The 21,459-nt window shown below is 39.2% G+C and overlaps 1 protein-coding gene across 1 annotated transcript; it reads right to left on the reverse strand.

The window, feature by feature from the left end:
• Nucleotides 1-780: 780 nt before the first annotated feature.
• slc26a2 (solute carrier family 26 member 2) lies at nucleotides 781-20,996 on the reverse strand. The gene is made up of 4 exons (XM_056250371.1): nucleotides 20,877-20,996; nucleotides 3,746-4,351; nucleotides 2,919-3,658; nucleotides 781-1,597 (listed from the first exon to the last, which is right to left on the reverse strand). Exons 2-4 carry the CDS (start codon nucleotides 4,331-4,333, stop codon nucleotides 823-825), a joined length of 2,103 nt encoding a protein of 700 aa, XP_056106346.1. The 5' UTR covers nucleotides 4,334-4,351; nucleotides 20,877-20,996; the 3' UTR covers nucleotides 781-822.
• Between the last annotated feature and the right edge of the window lie 463 nt (nucleotides 20,997-21,459).

The raw sequence follows: 21,459 nt of genomic DNA on the forward strand, positions 1-21,459 counted from the left end.
ACATGTGGGTGGGTAAATGATGACAGACTTGTCCTTTTTGGGTGAACTATCCCTTTAGTTAAATTCAACTAATTCTGAAATCATTTAAGGCTGGCCCACACTAAACGCTTTTTAAAATCTCATCAGATTTTCATAGTCAACAAACATGGCGATAAAAAACCCCCCATAGATTTAACAGTTTTGTTCCTATAGTGTGTGGAGACAAGTGATGTGACCAAGAAAGCACACCACATACTAACAGATTCCATTCACAAACAACCAGAGTCTCGACTGTGAACACAGGAAACCTCGCAAAATCTCTCACGGTCAAACGTGACCTTGGAATAAACAAACATGGCGGACGATAGGCAAGAAGAAATGGCAATAAAGTGTTTGGACTGCTTTTTGCAGAAAAAAAAAGAAAAAGGTTTGGATGAAGTCGTGATACGCTTCCATCGGCTCATTTTCTGATTTGGTATTGTTTAGTTCCACGTGACAATCTACAGAGTGTGCGCGCGTTTGTCCACAACAGGATTTCTGATCGTAAATATTCAACATGATGGATATTTACAATTTGAGATCAGTGCGGCCACGATGTTCTTCTGAGCAGATTCATTCACTCTTAACACCTCACTCCACAGGAAAATCTGATAAGATAATCTGTAGAACCATCAAGATAATCGGGACTTTAACCTTGGATAGTCGGAAGGGGAGAATTGGGCCCAAAATCCGCCCGATTATCTTTTAGTGTGTGGGTGCCTTTACATATAAATCTCCATATTATGCCAAAACAGACAAATATTAAATTCAAAGACAACTGTATACAAATCAATACATAAATTATTACACAACAGTGTCACAATCACCATTCTTTGACTTCAAGCTTTGGGCATAAGAGATGGCATCACCAACAGTGTGAAACTTTATTTCTTTGGTTCCTTTCTTTGGGTCATAGTAGCCTCCCCTACGCAAAGAATCAATGACGGAGATGTTGCATTGTGCCAAAAGTACATTGACTCCCAGCTCCTTGTAGTCCTTGCATACCTCTATCAAAGCATTGACTCCAGCAGTGTCCAGAAACAGCACTGGACTGCAATCTATGACCAATGTGTGTAAACTGGTGTGCTGTAGCAAATACACATTGGTGGACACTTCAATCTCTTGCTTCAGGTCTTCTCCACCTTGTTTCTGATTCCTTTGCTTCTCTAGTTTCCTACGCCTGGCCTTCTCTTTAAGTGGATCCAGTCCCACACTGCGGTACAGTGACTTCTTAAACAGAGTTTGGTTGGCGTAGTAGATTGGAGCCTCGTATCGGAAAACAGCCACACCTGGTTGGGTCTGAAGGCCCTTGTAAAACCCAATGTCCTCAAAGAGCTCACGATCCCCTGCTTGGCCCAGCTGAAGGACTTGGGCAGACTGGGTTCGGCCTAGCACACAGAACGCAGAGACCAGAACTCCAACCAGCAGGCCTAGCTCAGTGTTCACTAGGGCTGACGTAGACATGGTAACCAGCCAGATGATAGAGTCCACTCGATTGACACGCCACATTTTGGGAATGTCCACAAACTTTCGCAGTGCCCCACGGAGGTTGACGACTATGATGACGGCCAGAACGCCTCTGCAGAGTTTAAGAGGACGAAATTAGGAGAAGTATAGTGGAAATACACACAGTTTCAAGATACAAATGGGACTGGGTGTGAAAACCTGAATACTTTCCAAGGACACTTGTGTGTTAAGGTCTCAAAATTATTTTGGGTCAATGAAAAAAAAAAATGTATAAAAAGAAAATTCTGCATGTTGTTCACATCACGACACTTTTTAAATGATATTAGTAATGTTTTAAAAATTTGGCTTGAGACTTTTTTATAATTATAGTATTAGGAGAGCTGAATCACCCAGATTTTTGTAATAAATTTTTTTACTTTATGCCCCCTAAAAAATGAATTTCCAAATCAGAAAGTAAAAGCATGTTCATCATACTGTAGGTGCAGGACATTAACTTTGTTGCTTACCAGCCACTGTGGCTAGTGCTTTTCCAAAGATACGAGCCACAATTTTGACATCAATACCATGGGGAAAAACTGGCATATAGATTTTATTTTAATATTATTTCATAATTTGGCAGCAGGTATATTAGGCTGCTGTCACTTTAAGACCTGACGCATGGATCCCTTATAGTGTTACACATGAGTTTTCCTTCTCATCTGTTTACATTTACTTAAAACATAACTGAATGTTTACGTGAATATTCAACCCAAAACCAGCATTTTGTCATTATTTTGTGTGATTTTGACTGTTTAAGTGCAATAAGCAGTGAAAAAGAACTAAAAAAAGAACTAAAAAAAGAACTCAATTTAGTACTGAGAGGCGGCATTTTGTGCGCACACTTTGGGTGCGAGTAAAAATCTGCGGAATGAGTAAAATTATGTGCAAAACACTCAATCCCATGATGAAATTCAAGGCCTGTAACGCCAGCAATATTCACCCGGAGCAAATGAAACGAGTGAAGGAGGGGAGGCGGGTTTGTGTGTAACTCGCTGTCGGAGAGATGAGAGATTGTGTATCTGGTATTGTGTATCTATTCTGCTAAAAATGAATATTGAAAGCATTTCAGATTTTTCAGTATCGATATGTATCGAAAAATCGATATTTTCGACAACACTACATTGCACTTAGTTTATCATTTCAGATGCCTTTTTAAAAGACTACAATTTAAAAAAAAAATATATTATATCTAATGTGACTGCTGAAGTCCACCCGCATTTGGAGGGTTGGCGGGTGTTAATGTCAAGCCCTGCAAAGGTGTTTTCAAATCACTGTATGAATAATTGCATTTTTATTTAATGTTTTTCAATAAATATTAGATCCTGACTCTTCCTACATTGACAATGTATTTATTACTAAGTTCATGCAAGTGAAACTGACAATTTAATACGTACTTCTGCAACGAGTAGAAGAGAGGTGCAATAACAAGCAGGGCGAGCAGCAGCACTAGAGCGGTCACCAACCCCGAGACCTGAGTCTGGCAACCTGTGGACTCCTTCACAAGAGTTTTGGTCAAGGCGGCGCTGGTCGTGAAACAATGGAAGAAGGAAGGAATGATATTACAGAACCCAATGGCATACATCTCCTGGTTAGGGTCCACCATATAACCATGCTTCTTGGCAAACATCTCTGACAGAGACACAGTAATGGCGAAACCAACGATGGCAATCGAGAATGCATCAACAGCGATATTGGGTATGAGAGACCAGTTCGGAAGCTGTGGTGGCATGAAGCCCGTGGGGATGTTGCCAGCTACATCCGAGCCATAAGTTTCCTTAAACTTTCCAAAGTGGGAAGCTAGAGTAGCAGCAATGACCACAAAGAGCTCAAAAGGAATGGGGGCCTTGAGCTTAGCCTTGAAGCGGTTGTTGAGCTCTTTCGCGGGTACAAGTACAAGCAAGCAGATCCCGCTTGTTATGAGGTCACATACGTTGGTATGACCCAGATTCTTCAGAAGACAGATCCAGGTTTTTATGAGCGAACCCCAGCCTTGGACACGAGGAAGGTGAAGCCCCAGAAAGTACTTCATCTGGGATGTGAGGATGGTGAGAGAGGCGCCAGTCGCAAAACCGCTCAACAGAGAGTCGGAGAGGAAGACTGAGACAAAGCCAACCTGTAAGAGACCCATTAACACCTGCAACCCAAGCAGAGCAAGACATTAATACATTTAGAGATTTCAAAAATGTAATAGAAGAAGCTTAACCTTGATAGATGAACCAACCTGGTAGACTCCTGCTGTGAAAGTTAGTGTTGCTCCCACCATGATTGCATAGCAGCTTCGGTCACAGATTAGACCAGTGCTGTTGTCCAAATTTCCCATGATGGTCTGATTGGTGTCCGATGTGTATCCTGCCAGAGTAAGTTCTCTGTCAACAACCTGTCCCACCAGAAGGCACAATACCCCAAACATCCCAACAGAGATGTGCCTGGAGGTTCCCAGCAGGGCGTATATAATGCTGGCAAAGAAGGAAGTATAGAGCCCATAAATAGGGTCTTGTTCTGCTAGTAAAGAATAAGCGATGGACTGGGGAACCAACAGGATGGCGACGATAAGGCCAGACATGGCATCCCCAATGATCCAGTCTTTGAAGTGATATCGCGGAAGCCATTTTACGATTGGAATGGAGTCTACGAGCAAGGCTTTGACTCGAGCACGACTGCAGGAACACTTTTTTCCCACCTTCCTTTTCAACACCTCCTTCCATGGCACCTTCTCTTTTACACACTCTTCTAAAAGGAAAGGAACATCCAACCCCGGATTAGCATCATCCTCTGCTGAAACGCCATCACAGACCTCTTCAACTGGCATAATGTCCAGAAACTCTTGCTGAAACAGGAAACATTAATTAATCTGAATTGAAAATAAAACAGTTTGTATTACATATATAAAAATATAAAGTATCTTAGTAACACTTTTTTCACATTCATAAAGATAGAGAAAAGAGTGTAGTTTGGTTTTTGTAAATCTCAAGTATGATTACTATTGACTTATATTATAAGTCCCTATATTATCTTCTTTTTCCCCTTGAAACACAAAACACATTTTACATCTGTCAAAATTAGGTTTATTCACCTAATGCACCACACTGGCATGAGGTAGTCGTATTTGGGGGGGGTATATTATATATATATATATATATATATCGGGTTATATCGTGTATATATAAATACCAATAAATTACTCACTGCCTAAGAAAGAGATTAAAAGAAATTAATCAAGCAATGTCAGTACCAGCAGACTTTATTACAGAAACATTATTACACACATCTACTAACACATTGGCTCTCTCAATCCATAAAAAAAAAAAAAAAAAAAAAAAAACACACTTCATTAGAGAAAACAGATGGCAAATATTATCACTCATTATGACTGTAGATACAAAAATGTAAGAAGCATCTGGCACAGTCTTGCTACTTTTCCAACTTAAGGATTCAAAGTCTATTGAGATCTGCTGCACGTTTGTACCTATCAGTGAGGCAACACTGGAACTGTAATTTTATCTGCCTGATTTGGTTCACGTTATGTCAAAATTCACACAGTAGTAACATATGAGGACCATAAAGGATTAATGATTATATAGAGCAGTAAAAACAGTACTTTGGGTGAATTGTGAACTACTTAGCAGTACATAAATGGCATAACGTAGTACATAAACTGAGTACATTAACTACTCAGCTGGACTGTTTTCAAATAAGTGTATAATATAGTGGTGTAAATAGAGAGCATGCAAAGAGATGCATTTCTTCAATCACCCTTATTATAATATTTGTCATAGCTGCTTAACACCAAATAAATTTGCATTCTTCATGTCTTCTAATGCATCCATGTGAAAAAAGGTCATACATCACTGAGTGATAATAATAATTAATGTTTATTGAGCAGCAAATCAGCATATTGGACTCACTTCTGAAGGATCATGTGACTGAAGACCGGAGTAATGATGCTGAAAATTCAGCTTTGCCATCACAGAAATAAAATACATTTTAAAATATATTACAATAGAAAAACAGTTATTTTAAATTGTAAATATTTTCACAATATTACTGTTTTTACTGTGTTTACTGTCATTCTTACTGAGCACAACATTTTGAACAGTACTGTATAGATATAATACAAATTTAACTGAAGAAAAACACATTCCCAAAACTGTAAAGTTGTATTTTATTAAAGTATCTTGGTAACACTATACAATTAGTTAACAACATTAGTTAACATAAACTAACAATAAGCAATATATTCTTACTGCATTTATTAACCTTTGTTAATGTTAGTTAATAAAATTGATAATTTTCATGTCAGTTCACAGTGCATTAAATACTGTCAACTAAGCGTTTACACGACGACATGCTTAAACCTGAGAAGTTTTTGTGTACAGACGACATCGTCAAAACGATTCACACGGATCTGCGAAAAAGTAAAAAAAAACACTGTATTCTGCTGCCAGGCTATTAGATGTCGATGAAACACTATAAACTAAACGCGTAATTCGAATGTGCATAACGTCATCTTTTGTAGAGATTCATGTTTTTGTTGTTTACACGGAGACCGCCTTCAAAAACTTGCATTTTGAAACCCGTTTCAGATACCCAAAACGCTGTTGTCGTGTAAATGAATGGCCAAAACGCATAAAAAGTTTTAAGTTGAAACGTGGTGTCATGTAAACAGCCCCTAAAATGCCATAAAGGTATTTTTGATTGTTAGTTAACTAATGTTAGGTTGGCAAATACATCCAAAAATGTCTGTGAGAAAAGTTTAACTTAAAGGTGCTCTAAGCGATGTCACGCGTTTTTTAGGCCAAAACTTTTTTTGTCACATACAGCAAACATCTCCTCACTATCTGCTAGCTGCCTGTCCCCTGAACACACTGTAAAAAAATGCGGTCTCTGCAGACACCCCAGGCTCCACAAACGGCAACAAAAACAAACTGGGCTTACCCGCACCACGAAACATAACAAACTGTTCCAGCCAATGACCGACAAGAAGGACTTGGGGGTGGGGTTTGGGGGGTTAGTGCGCGGATGAGGAGGAGGGAGGGTCTAGCTAGCCTCCGTTTTGTTTGACAATAGTTCGAACGTCAACAAGAAGTGACGTCACCCAGGATCGCTTAGAGAACCTTTAATCACCATCTTTATTTTCCATATAGGACACAAATTTGCTAATTTTGAGCTAATTTACTGTAGGTGGCGGGTTTGCAAATGAAATCACAAACGAATAGAAAGTAGTAGAAGAATGAAGCATGTACATACCCACCAACTTGTGGCTACCATTATTAGATGTAGCCTACTTAATATTTTTCAGTTATTTACTTTTGTTCAATTCATTACTATTGTCTATTATTATATCTTGTTAAGTAGTGTTATTTCCAATTATACTACAGGGATGTTGAATGCTTGATTCTGATTGGTTGAGAACGTTCTAAGGTGTGCAATTATTTTCAGGGAAACGCATGGCTAAAGTAGTTTCAGGCAGGTTTGACCGCATTACAGTTCCATATCACTGCGCGTAGTTAACCGTAATAACGGAAAATAGCATACAATTCATAACAAGAAAAAACATGCAGCCCCATGCACTTGATCTGCAATTTTCGATGTATAACTTCACAATCAATGGACACATGCAGTGTAATTTTAATAAATAAATAAAGTATATAGTCCTATCTATAATAAATATAAAATTAAACTGAATATCTAAAATAAATTGATAGTCCCACGGGTTTTCGTAATTATTCCAGATAATATAACATATATATATATACTTGTTAAAAGGGCTTTGTGTGTTTCATTTACTGGGTTATCTACTGTCAATAATAGAAAACGAGAATGAACGAATGAATTAAAACGAATTGAATAAATAAATAAATAATAATATTGACGCATATGCTTATCTCTCTCTCTCTCTCTCTCTCTCTCTGGTGCATGCTGGGAATTGGGAAGGGATTGCATGGGAGGGTGATCTAGGTGAGAGGAAATTTTCACTGTTTCTTTCTTTTTCTTGTATTCGATTATTTTAATAAAAAAAAAAAAAAAAAAAAAAAAGTTAAAAAAAAAAAAAAAAAAAAAAAAAAAAGTTTTTTTTCTGCGAGAGTTGTCTGGTGTCGGAGGTAGGGATGGCGTCTCACACTCATACGAGTGTGCAGGCGTCAGGCCTGTCGCTCCGGCATGGGATTAGGTGTGTGACCCAGGCAGGTGTGCCTGTTGAAGATGTGTTACTGGACGTGGCAGAGCGCGTGGGTCATGAGAATATAATTTCGGCGTCTCGGATGAACAAGGCCGTAGTGATATTTTTGAAAGAAGAAAAGCTGGTTCATGGTTTGATCGAGAGCGGGATTTCGGTAAGTGGCACATTTGTTCCTGTTCAACCCTTAGTTTCAATCACGACGAAGGTGACGGTTTCTAACGTTCCAACTTTTATTCCTGATGCCGATATTGAGCGAGAGCTTTCTCGATTTGGAAAACTTGCCAGCGGAATTAGAACGGTTTCACTTGGTTGTAAAAATGCCGCGTTAAAACATGTGTTGTCGTTTAGGCGTCAGGTGTACATGTTTCTAAACGAACCAACGCTGAACATCTCCTTTCGCTGTGTATTTGAGGGCAAGTCGTACATGATGGACGCGAGCACGGGAGAGATGCGGTGTTTTGATTGCGGGAGTATTGGACATGTTAGGCTGTCTTGTCCTCATAGAGTTGAATCTGAGAATGAAGCAGGCCCTAGCAATACTTCAGACAAGAGGAAGGAAAATGAAGTGCAAAAGAGTAATTTACCAAATGAAGCAGCAGTAGAGAATGAGGATCAGAATGTGGATTTAAATTTGAAGGAAGGAATGACAGTAGAAGATTCGTCCCATAATATTGAAAAAGATTCAGAGGAAGCTTCTGGTAGTAAGACAAAACAGGGAAAAATGAAGAAAGTTAATGTTGTAAGTGATGTGGCTGTTGAGAGAAGCACTGTGGTACAGGGGTCTGAGCAGGCTGATACTGTGGAGAGGTCAGAGAACACAAGCCAGACGAATGATGAGGCAAACGGTTTGAAAGGTGAAGTTCTGGAAAGAGGAAAGATAGCATCTTTGATTAAGAAGGTGCAATCAGAAATGGTTGATGAGGAAATGGATGATGATGGCGATGATGATGATGATGATGATAATGGTGGTGGGTTGTCTGATTTTTCAGACGTGTCAGATGCTTCGCAAATAAGCTGTGAGCAGGTTTATTCACTAGATGAAATAAATAAATTCTTGGACGAAACCTTTGGAAAATCTGTTGATGTGCGGAATTATTTTTCTGATCTGAAGAGGTTTGAGACTTCTGTTCGTTATTGGCAGAGGAAGGTTGGAGAAGATGAACTCAGTCAGAGAAAGAGATTTCGTTTAAAAAAGTTTCTTGCAAAACTGCGAAGGGATAAAACCCTTTTAAAACGTAAATTCAAATAATTGAATCAATGGTATACATATCACTCAGGATGACTTTACTATACTCTATATTTCTTTCTGTCTCTCTTTTTTATCTCTTTATATTTTCTATGGAGATGATAAGGGTAGCCTCTTTAAATATTAATGGAGGGAGAGACGGGAGCAAGAGAGCAATGGTGGCAGAATTAATTAATATTAAGAATGTAAATGTTTCTTTTTTGCAAGAAACACATACAGATTGTGGAAATGAAGTAGAGTGGCGTAGATGGTGGGAGGGGGAAAGCGTCTTCAGTCACGGGTCAAATTTAAGTGCTGGAGTAGCTATTCTTTTTTCAAAGAACTTGAACTTGAAAATTTTATCAACTGAAGAAATAGAAAAGGGTAGAGTTTTAATGGTTGTTGGGGAAATAAATGATTTAAAATTTATTTTCATAAATGTTTATGCTCCAAACAATGGCTCAGATCGTGTGGAATTATTTAGAAAGTTGTAGAGTGCATTAAGAAAATGTGATAATGATTCTTGCATAATAATGGGTGGGGATTGGAATTGCACCACAAATTTTCTCTTAGACAGGAACAGAGAGGAGTCTCATCCACCGTCTAGTAATGTTCTTCAGAATATTATTAAAGAGTTTGAGTTGATGGATGTGTGGAGGAACATGAATAAGAGAATTAGACAGTATACATGGGTTAAAATACTAGACTCTAATGTAACTGGAGCAAGATTGGATAGAATATATATAAGTAAAACAAGTATGAATAGAGTATCCAATGCTAACATTTTCCCTAACGGTTTTTCGGATCATCATATTGTGACCATAGATTTTAACATTATTACTTTAGCACGCCCCAGAATTTACTGGCATTTCAACACTAAATTGCTGCAGGATAGGTCTTTTTGTGAAAAATTTGGTGATTTTTGGGAATTGTGGAAGTTGAAAAAAGGTAACTTTGAAAAAATGACACAATGGTGGGAGGTGGGGAAAACACAGATAAAGGTTTTTTGTCAAAATTTTTCCTACATTACTACTGTGTGTGTTAAAAATAAAATTGATCAGTTGGAGAAAGAAATTATTGGTATGGAAAGTGTGATGGATGTAAATGTTTTGGGTGTATCCAATGATTTAAGAAATAAGAAACTTGAATTAAGATCCATCTTAGAGGAAAGAGCGAAGGGCGCTTCAATTAGAGCAAGAATTTCCTCTATCAAGGACATTGACTCTCCCACCTCTTATTTTTTTAACCTGGAGCGGAAAGTTGCACAACAAAAGCGCATACTTCACCTGCGCAAGGACTTCCAAAGTTGCAACCTGGGGATAAGAAAAAGCTCGACACCATGATCAACTTTAATGAACTTTCAGATGCAGTTCAGCAACTCTCCACAGGGCGTGCGCCAGGAATAGATGGTTTACCTGCTGAATTTTACAAGACTTTTTGGACTGTTTTAGGTGAAGATTTTTATGAAGTTTGTTGTGAATGTTTTGAAAAAGGAATGTTACCAACTAGCTGTCAGAGGGCTGTGATCTCTCTTTTACCAAAAAATGGAGATCTAGGTTTTTTAAAGAATTGGCGCCCTGTTTCTTTGATGTGCTCGGACTATAAAATATTGGCAAAAGTTTTAGCCAATAGGTTAAAAAAATACTTGCATATTGTGGTCAAAGGAGAGCAAACATATTGTATTCCGGGACGTACAATCATGGACAATCTGTTTTTAATAAGAGATGTTATTGATGTGTCTTTTAATGAAAATTGCAACGTTGGATTTTTGTCCATTGATCAGGAGAAAGCTTTTGATCGGGTGGGTCATGAGTACATTTTAAAAGTCTTGGAATCATTTGGGTTCGGGAATTGTTTTATTTCATGGATTCAATTGTTGTATAAAGGGGCTTCAATAATGCTTAAGATGGGGAATGGTTTGACTTATCCATTGCCAATGAAAAGAGGTATTCGACAGGGGTGTCCTCTCTCAGGCCAACTCTATAGTCTAGCAATTGAACCCCTGTTACGCAAATTAAGAAATGGATTAAGGGGTTTTATGGTTCCAGGTGACCCAAGGGAGTCGAGATGTTTTGTGTCGGCTTATGCCGATGATGTAACTATTTTTGTTACTGGGCAAGAAGATATGCAGATATTATGTGAGAGTTTGGATGTTTATTAGAAAGCGTCTTCAGCTAAGGTCAATTGGGAAAAAAGTAATGGTTTTATTGTGGGCCAGTGGGAAAATGATGGGCCACCTCCACTTCCTGGGGGATTGCATTGGGGAAGAGAAGGTCTAAAAGTTCTTGGAGTGTTTTTAGGAGTAGAAAGCTATAGGAAAAAGAACTGGGAGGGTTTGCTGGAGAAGGTGTCTGCTAAGTTGTCTAAATGGAAATGGCTATTGCCAGAGCTATCCTACAGGGGTAGAGTTTTGGTTACAAATAACCTGGCCGCCTCCATGTTATGGCACAGACTCAACGTTTTAGAGCCACCAGATGACATTGTTAAAAGTATCCAGAGAAAATTGGTGGAGTTCTTTTGGTCAGGACAGCATTGGATTCCTGCGTCAGCTCTGTATCTTTCAACTCAAGAAGGGGGACAAGGTCTGATTGACATAAGGAGCAGGATCCATACCTTTCTATTACAGGCTGCGCAGAGACTTTTGTATGAGGAGGACGTGGGCTGGACAAATGTGGCATGCACTCAGTTGAGAAGAACATCGAATCTGGGATACGACAAGCAGCTGTTTTTACTGAAAGTTAATGAACTGGATTTTAATCATTTGACTCCTTTTTACCAATCCATGCTAAAAGTGTGGAATATGACTTTTTCTGTGACCAGAGAGATTTCACGACCACAGGACTGGATTATGGGAGAACCACTGTTTCATAACTCCTTGATACAAACAAACATTTTGTCTTCAAGCAGTGTGAGGAACAGTCTGGTCAGAGCGAGATGTACGAAGATCGAACATCTAAGGGATGGCAATGGGTGGAGGACGGCAGTTTCAATTCAGCACAAGACAGGAATACGTTCTTTACGTCTCTTGGATCGGATGCTGGATGAAGTACGCTCAGCGCTGCCTGGAGCCTGCAGAGAAGCATTAGCAGTGCCTTCACAGGGATGGAGCTACAGATCTCCAGCAATACGGGTCTCTGCTGCACAGGAAAGTCCGGATGATGTAGATAAATTTGTGTCCTTTAAAACTCCAGAGTTGGGATTATTTGAAGACATTGGCAAAAGGGCACTATAGATTGTGTGTGTTAAAGTGTCTCATCAAACTGTTTTGAGAAGAGTTAAAACATGGAGGTGGACAGAAGTGTTTGGGCCAGGCTTCAGAGGATGCTGGAGATCTCTGTACAAACCTCCTATTGAGAAGCGTACAGCAGATTTACAGTGGAGACTGATGTATGGTATAATAGCTACGAACAGACACGTGGCGCACCTGAATCCAGAAGTAGGGAGGGAATCTCTCTCTCTCTCTCTCTCTCTCTCTCTCTCTCTCTCTCTCTCTCTCTCTCTCTCTCTCTCTCTCTCTCTCTCTCTCTCTCTCTCTCTCTCTCTCTCTCTCTCTCTCTCTCTCTCTCTCTCTCTCTCTCTCTCTCTCTCTCTCTCTCTCTCTCTCTCTCTCTCTCTCTCTCTCTCTCTCTCTCTCTCAACTGCATAAAGCTGGGAACAAACACTTACTCTAAGGCCAGTTATGAATGTAATTTGATACTTATGACAATATAACAGATCATGCCCAAACCTGTGTTCAGCGCGTTCAGTCTGTGTTTAAGACCTGCTACTACAGTCGATGGAAACAGCCAGTCTTCGAATGTTTCAGCGTCGTAAGTGTGTCCCTATCATTAGTCTGCTATCAGTGGCTTAAACCTCCTTTACTAACTCTAAAATGACGTTTTGGAATTAGCAACGGAGGCATGGGATTAGATGCGTAAGAAATTAGTCCTACATACAAAAATTTGACAAACGTCTTGAAATGCATCATCTGAACAATGTTTCGAGGTGTGGTAACTGTAGTATAAGCGGAATAATTGACTTCAGGCCGTTGAATTATTAGAAAAATAATTAACTCCGCTTCGCGTCGTGACCGCATTACCACCTCGGGTGTGCATTATTTTTCTAATAATTCAATGGCCTGTCGTCAATTATTCCTTAATTATTTGTCTTTGTAGAAATCACATATATCGCCAATAAAAGTGTATAAAGAAACAATATCTTCTTCATGACACTAACCGGATGTGCCACAGTATTCCCAATTAATACAAATCAGCCCGATCATTAAGTACTTCAAGTCGGGATCAGTCATTTCTGTGGAGATGCTGAAGAGGTTCTTAGACTAGAGGAGCAGATAAGCCGGCCTGATGATGTCCTAAACCGTGAGTACAACCATGCTTGGAAAATGATAATGCCTCCCTCCAGCACTATAATCAACCTTCCCCAGCTGTTTGAATTACGTCTCATCAAACAGAGTTACACATTGAGAGGTTAGTAGAGGTGAAGAGTCTTGCCAGGCAAACATTTTTGAGTCAGTTTTTTTTTCTTTCCTGACAATGTGGCTAGACTAACCAGGTGAAAATAAACAAGAGATGCTGCCATTGGTCACAGTCACACATACACACACAACTAAAACTTTAAATCTTTCCCTGCCATTGACTTTCCGTAATTTATGACACAACGCTTCCCCGCCATTAACATCCGATAACATCCGTTATCCGCCATAACACCTGGAAGAGGTGTTAGTGAGGCCAGCAGGGGGTGCTCACCCTGTGGTCTGTGTGGGTCCTAACGCCCCAGTATAGTGACGGGGACACTATACTGTCAAAGAGCACCGTCCTTCGGATGAGACGTTAAACCGAGGCCCTGACTCTCTGTGGTCACAAAAAATCCCAAATTGGCCCAGTGGCCTCTGTCCATCATGGCCTCCTAATCATCCCCATATATATATATATATATATATATACCAATTGGCTTCATCACTCTGTCTCCTCTTCACCAGTAAGCTGGTGTGTGGTGAGCGTTCTGGCGCAATATGGCTGCCGTCGCATCATCCAGGTGGATGCTGCACATTGGTGGTGGTTGAGGAGATCCCCCCTTCTATGTAAAGCGCTTTGAGTGCCAAGAAAAGCACTATATAAATGTAATGAATTATTATTATTATTATTATTGACGGAATTTTCCAGCTTTCTGTGTATTCACTGTTATACGGTAGGGGGCGCCATTATGGGGTTAGATTTCGGTCACAATTCTGCGCGCGCAAGATCACATTTTGAGCGTGCAAAAGGGCATTTCGCACGCGCGTGAACTGAGTTTTGCGGAGAAATGTTCGTCTCGCAGATAAGAAAATATTTAGAGCGAATGAAAATCAATTTTGCATTTAAAATAAGTATGTGGATGTGCGCAGACGTTCTCTTTCGGATGTGCAAAGTTTCACTTTCTTGCTCCTCTCATACCAGCCCTGAGCGCTCTCTAAGCGCAGACGGCTCGCTTGCTCAACACAACCCAGCGTTGCAATATACCATAATTCCAGCCAAACAGAGATGAGGCTGCTAATTTCTGATTGGCTGGCTTGACAACCAATCACAAGACTCTCTGCATCACCGACAGCAGAAGAGGAAAAATACATGGTGGAAGAGATGTTTTTTTTAATGGCTTGAACACTTTAATTTAAGTTCAAATGTCTACTACTCGATGACCACACGCAACTAGCTTATTTTTAGTCAAAATCAAATCGTGCCATTACTGTACATAATGGCATGTCCCAGTGTTTCCTACACCTCAAGTGGTAGTTCTAACTTCTTTCTGAACTCCAAGTTATGTAATTAACATTAGTGGAATATGAATGTGACCGAGCTGTAAAAATATAGACTGGATTAGTCATCTTAACTACTATTTAGGATGGATAGTATGCACATTGGGATGCAGGCTTATTCTCCCTCACTGCAAAAATATATAAAAATCTAATTATGCGAGTAATTATATAGTAGAAGTAGTCTTGATTTGATTGTTTCTGATAGCATCACAGCACAGAGAGAGCGCTCATAAAGATAATAAACGATATTCGCTTAAATACTGATACAGGCAAATTATCAGTACTGGTACTACTACTACTCAACCTCAGTGCTGCATTTGACACTGTCGATCACGACATACTTCTTGACAGGCTGGAAAACTGGGTGGGGCTTTCTGGGATAATCCTAAAATGGTTCAGGTCATACTTAGAAGGGAGAGGTTATTATGTGAGTATAGGAGACCATAAGTCTGAGTGGACATCCATGACTTGTGGAGTCCCTCAAGGCTCAATTCTTGCACCACTCCTGTTCAACATGTATATGCTCCAAATAAGCCAAAAAATGAGAAAGAACCATTGATGATTGTAAACAGTTGGATGACCATTGATGAAGTAAACAGTTGGATGTGCCAAAACTTTCTTCAGTTAAACAAAGACAAAACTGAAGTCATTGCGTTTGGAAACAAAGATGAAGTTCTCAAGGTGAATGCGAGTCAGACCTTAGTTTCAGTAGTCATGTCAAAGCAATAACTAAATCAGCATACTATCATCTGAAAAATATTGCAACAATTAGATGCTTTGTTTCCAATCAAGACTTAGAGAAACTTGTGCATGCTTTTATCACCAGCAGGGTGGATTATTGTAATGGACTCCTCACTGGCCTTCCTAAAAAGACCATAAGACAGTTGCAGCTCATACAGAACGCTACTGCCAGGATTCTGAGCAGGACCAGAAAATATGAACACATCACACCAGTCCTCAGGTCTTTAAAATCAATCCTAAATGTAACTGGGAGCCAGTGTAAAGTATTATTACTGGTATATAAATCATTCAATGGGCTAGGACCTCAATATATTGCAGATATTCTCACTGAATATAAACCGATCACTCAGGTCATTAGGATCACATCAGTTAGAAATACCAAGGGTTCAAACTAAGCATGGAGAGTCTGCTTTTAGCTATTATGCCAGCCGCAGCTGTAACCAGCTTCCAGAGGAGATCAGATGTGCTCCTACAGTGTTCACATTCAAATCCAGACTCAAAACACATCTGTTTAGCTAGTTTATTTTATTTTTTATTCTAAACTGTTTTAATTATTCTTATTTGTTTTGATTATTTTAATTTCTTCTATGTAAAGCACTTTGAATTACCATTGTGTATGAAATGTGCTATATAAATAAACTTGCCTTGCCTTGCCTTGTGGGTCACACCCAAGATGTTCACTTACAGTTATATTTGCATGTTTGCATTGTTACCTCACATGTCTTTCTTTTTTTGCAGTGAAGGGAACAAGCCTGCATCCCAAATGTGCACACTATCCATCCTAAATAGTGCATAAGAAAATACAGTCTATATTTTTTTAGTACGATAGTTGTTTTTACAGAACATCTCTGCTGTGAATGTTTTTGTTTAAATAATTCCAAGGATATGAAGTAGATTGATTATTTTTTTTATTACATTGCATTTCTACCACTTGAACTACCACTTGAGGTGTAGGAAACAATGGGACATGCCATTATGTACAGTAATAGCACGATTTGATTAAAAATAAGCTAGTTGCGTGTGGTCGTCGAGTAGTAGACATTTGAACAAAGTATTCAAGCCATTAAAAAAACATCTCTTCCACCATGTATTTTTCCTCTTCTGCTGTCGGTGATGCAGGGAGTCTTGTGATTGGTTGTCAAAACAGCCAATCAGAATTTAGCAGCCTCATCTGTGATTGGCTGGAATTATGGTATATTGTAACGCTGGGTTGTGTTGAGCAAGCGAGCCGTCTGCACTTAGAGAGCGCTCAGGGTTGGTATGAGAGGAGCAAGAAAGTGAAACTTTGAACTTGCGAAATAGAACGTCTGCGCACATCCGAATACTTATTTTAAATGCAAAATTGATTTTCATTCGCTCGAAATATTTTCTTATCTGCGAGAATCCGCAAAACTCATTCACGCGTGTGTGAAATGCCCTTTTGCACGCTCAAAATGTGATCTTGCACGCACAGAATTGTGACCGAAATCGAACCCCATACGCTATTAGGCATCTTCCGAAAGAGTACTGAATCTCAGGATCAAAACATGCGAAAAAGAAGCAGAAACCATTGATAGAAGCATTGCTTATATAAAATAACGCGATCAACAAACATTAAACAGCATAAATCAAAACTGTTTAATGTTACTGTTGTAGAGTGAGCTTTTGTGGATTGACCTGTAGGGGGTTCGGCTTAAGAGTAGCAAAGAAGAACCTGTGAGGTATACATGCATTCCACCTGGGCTGTTATCAAGTGTACTGCTGGCTTTTGATGTTCCCTGAGTAAATTACCTTTCTTGAACGGATCTGTCTCCTGCAAGATCATCATTCTGAATCCGATTCAGATGTAGTCTTCTTTGACAAAAACACTATTTTCTTAGCTTTTTGTTAAAAATGTTTGTTTTTATCAAACTTACCAACATTTAAGTATTGATAAAAGAATGCATGAAGCTAGAATAATGTTTTGTTTTTTAAAAGAAGAGGCTCTGTTCTTTCTTTTGATAGTGGATGTTCAGATATACAAAATATTCTGGGGGGCCATAACATTTTTGTAAAAATGTAAAAAAAAAAACAAAAAAAACTCCTGGCAGGGAAATAGTTGAGGACAGGCACCTTGAGGCACTTGACAAGCTCAGTGATAAAAGAGACTTGTGTCTTTTGTAAGCAGAGGTTTTGTACTTGGATTGCAAAGCAGGACCACCTGGAGCGAAGACCAATATCTGATTCGAAACTCAACAGTACCTGAACATTTCATAGGAACCCTGCTGAGGTTAATCTGCACCAAACCCTCAGTGGGGATAGATATCGCTATCTACCAGACCTCACAAAAGAGTGCTGCAGTGATAATGTATTTGTGTAGACCAACCTAGAAGTAATCACCCTGGTTCCCTCTACAAAAACCCAATAAGTTTTTTCTATTGGTTTTTGGATTATTGAAGAAAACAAGCTGTGACAAAGTGCCCTTTTGGTTGCCACTTTGTGGTCCAGTTGGCAGATGGGGCAGTAGATTGCGTCACTGTACATGATAACATTCAGTCTAGGGCCACACACACAGATCATGGTCGTGCACAGGGGCGTTGCTAGACCCATTTTACTGGGGCACGTGCCCCAGTATAAATCTGCTGTGCCCCAGTAAATCTGAAGTTTGAGTTTAACCATTTATTTTATTTGGCAGTGTATATTTAATAGGGCTGTCAGTTAAACGCGTTATTAACGGCGTTAACGCAAAACCATTTTAACGGCGTTAATTTTTTTATCGCGCGATTAACGGGCTTTATGGCCTAGCAAACTTTGTAGTTTTTTTTTTCACATGCTTTTGCAACAGGACGGCATGCACGGCGCTGCGCTATGATGAAACCCATTCATTTCAATGGCTTGCGCCGCGCGAGGACGTTTTAAAAGCGCAAGCGGATCTAGCTAGATCGGAAACAAAACAACAGGCACGCCGCACACACTTGTTTGGGCTTGCGAGCCGGATGCGCGAGCGCGAATCTCTCTGCTCGCGCGCGGAATATAATGTGCCGAGCACGAATCTCTCTGCTCGAGTTGCGCGCTCTCAAGAGACACGCTGCTCTTGTAAGAATTTTCTCTGGGCTCGCTCAGAGAATATGCCTGCACTTAAAACGTGTTCAGTGCAATCGCGAATCTCTCCTCTTCCCCAGCTAACAATTTTAGGTTATAAGAACGTTTTCATAACGTTCCCATTAAGTTATAAAAACGTTATTTCTGAATGTTATAGGAACGTTCAAAACGTCCAGTTTTGAGTGGATGACGAGCGCGAGACGCCGAAATGGATGCCAATAAGATTCTGAATGGAAAGTTTACTTTTAAAAAGTTGCCAAATGGTTCCATTGACAAGACCAAAGTGATCTGTGTTTTGTCGTTGTGAACTGATCTTCATCGCAGCACACACACAGCTGATGCGAATTCTCCGCCCCCTCGTCAATATCAGGACCTCGTCAGTATTTCTTTCACCCTTTTATTGATGGACAGTGTTACATTGTGTGAGAGATTATTTGCTCCAAGTGAGAATGTTTTAGTGTGAAATTGAACAGTATATGCCAATGTTGTTTTCAATAAAAAAACATTTGCACAAAGCAAGCCGATCCACTTTTTCATGTTGATAAGAGCATTAAAATGAGAAAAAATAATGGGACAAAAAGAAATCAAGAGACATTTAGAATAGATAAAAATGTGTGATTAAATGCGATTAATCGCGAGTTAACTATGACATTAATGCGATTAATCGCGATTAAATATTTTAATCGTTTGACAGCACTAATATTTAATATAAATTATATTATAGGGTAATAGAAATGATCTATTTGCAACGCAGTAATAAACCAATCAATGCTTGTTAAAGCAACGCAGTTCAACCGAAACAGAAGCTGACCCACGCGACAGAAATCCGCGCGTGTCTGTGTTTCCTAGCAACAGCAGCGCGCACACATCTGAGCACACCGAAGTCCGGTGTTGGCACGCGAGGTAGGCTATGAAAACATGACGAAACAAAAGTTTATAAATAATACAAATAATCTTAAAAGTAAAATTGAGTCAGAGTCAAGTGATTGACCGTTTTGCCAAAATGAAGCATAGGCGGTATAGCCTACAGTTTTATGCTCAACAAATAAATCAACTTAGTTTGGACTTGGCTGGGGAACTTTGTTTTCTTTTAGAATATACATGCTCTTTATTTTATATAGTATATATTAACTCTTTATTGATTTATTGAAATGATCTAATTGTAAATTCTTGAAAAATGTAAAGGCTAATTATTCATTATTAACATTTTTCTATTTTCATACAGTGTTGCCTTTTATGGCACAAAAAAAAAAAAGAAATTCGTGTAACATGATTTTTAAGCTATTGTTATCCAATTTGTTGGCATTCAAACACCTTAAAATGCACATATGTAGGTCCGAGAAATCCAAATTTTCTCGGGAGAGCATGCCCCCGAACCCCCCTAAGTTACTCTATACCCAGCATGGTGTTTTTGAAACAAACAAATTTAATTTATCTATCGGTAAGCCCCGCCCTCCTTAGTTACGCTTGCTATCTCAGACAAACAATGGGGGGCCTGTGCCCCAGTAGAGCTTAATGTCTAGCAACGCCCCTGGGACTCGTGCATAAATATATAAAAAATAAAAAATTGGGGGGAGAGAGAGAAATGTAGATCATAAATCAGCCCATTACATGTAGGCAAATTAGCTCATTTGAAAGGATGTGAAACCTAAAAGTCAGATTGCGGTTGGCATCACCTTTTACATTACGAATTTACTTTTTAAAAATCACATAAACCAAGTGGTGTGAATTAGTGATAGCCTAATGACGGACATGAATCTTTTTTTACAGTTTAAGACGGGTACACATGATGAACCCATGATCTCATCTTAAAGATGCCGTGGAATTCAGATGACGTAGCCTGTTAATGATTAAGCGAAGTTTAGTTTTACACTAACAGAAGAGCCACGTTGCGGAAAGCGTATTTTTACCTTTTTTTTTTTTTTACTTTTTTTTGTGACAAATTGTCTGACAAATTTGTCTGAATAACTGCATGGTGCCGTTTCTCTCGCTCATATGAATGCTAGTAATTTCAACAAATGATACCAAACATTATAACAGTCTGCACTCTGCATAGATTAATAATACATCGCGACGATAAATATATAAATTCCAAGATCACATCAAGTTTCAGCAAACTTAAACTTTTTGTATCGGTTAATCGTCTAAAATTTATGAAAGATAAAAAATAGCTATATTCATATTATGAAAAATAAGCAGCCTATGAAAGAAACAACGTAGCCTAATATAACAGTGGTTTGTTTCATGCTCTGTGGTCTCACTTCATGAATGGCACTATTGAAAATGAAAACAAAAACTGCAACGTGTACAACTAATCCGCTGAAGGAAAAGCTGCACAGATTGTGTTGAAAACTCACCTCAGACCGTCTGCACAACGAGATCGTTTCATTCAGTCATGGTCTTCCGAGAGACATTGAATCACTCAAGAGTTTCGTCTGACTACATACATAGTTCAGGATCTATTCCGTGACATATGAAGCCATCAGTTTGTAATATCACGTGGACAGCGAAAAGAATTACCAAAATTACCACTGGTCACGTGGCTGCTAATTCCTGGCTGGATCTGAAACCTAAAACACTCTCAGTATTCATATAGGTTAGTTTTCGTAGGTCAGCACAACCTCACAAAGTTTCTACAGATCCTGTGTCCGGGTTGCGAAAATACTACGGGGAGGGTTTGACTTATGAATATTAATTTTGTACGCCCAGTAGCAAGTCGAACTCATTGCCCACAAGCAGACATAATTCACTGTGCTGAAGGTTTGACTCATGAATATTAATAAGACAAATCGACGTTACAGGAAGGCTTCCAAAGCAACGTCAGCGCTGTCTATTTAATAGTCATTTAAACCCTCGCAATAGTAGCCTATATAATTCATACATATTTAATGTATTGTCATCCAGGTCTGAATTAGAAATTAATATGATATAATGCCAACT

This window comes from Rhinichthys klamathensis, unplaced genomic scaffold (genome assembly GCF_029890125.1).
Source record: "Rhinichthys klamathensis goyatoka isolate OS25496 unplaced genomic scaffold, OSU_Roscu_1.1 h1tg000068l_1, whole genome shotgun sequence".
NCBI classification, from domain to species: domain Eukaryota; kingdom Metazoa; phylum Chordata; class Actinopteri; order Cypriniformes; family Leuciscidae; genus Rhinichthys; species Rhinichthys klamathensis.

What these genes read in the sequence shown, in the direction of transcription:
- slc26a2 (XM_056250371.1), bottom strand. Translation starts at nt 4,333, where the DNA reads ATGCCAGTTGAAGAGGTCTGTGATGGCGTTTCAGCAGAGGATGATGCT. An exon ending in TCACAGCAGGAGTCTACCAG is followed by an intron (nt 3,659 to 3,745) that starts GTTGGTTCATCT and finishes CTTGGGTTGCAG; the next exon opens with GTGTTAATGGGTCTCTTACA. An exon ending in CTCTTCTACTCGTTGCAGAA is followed by an intron (nt 1,598 to 2,918) that starts GTACGTATTAAA and finishes TAAACTCTGCAG; the next exon opens with AGGCGTTCTGGCCGTCATCA.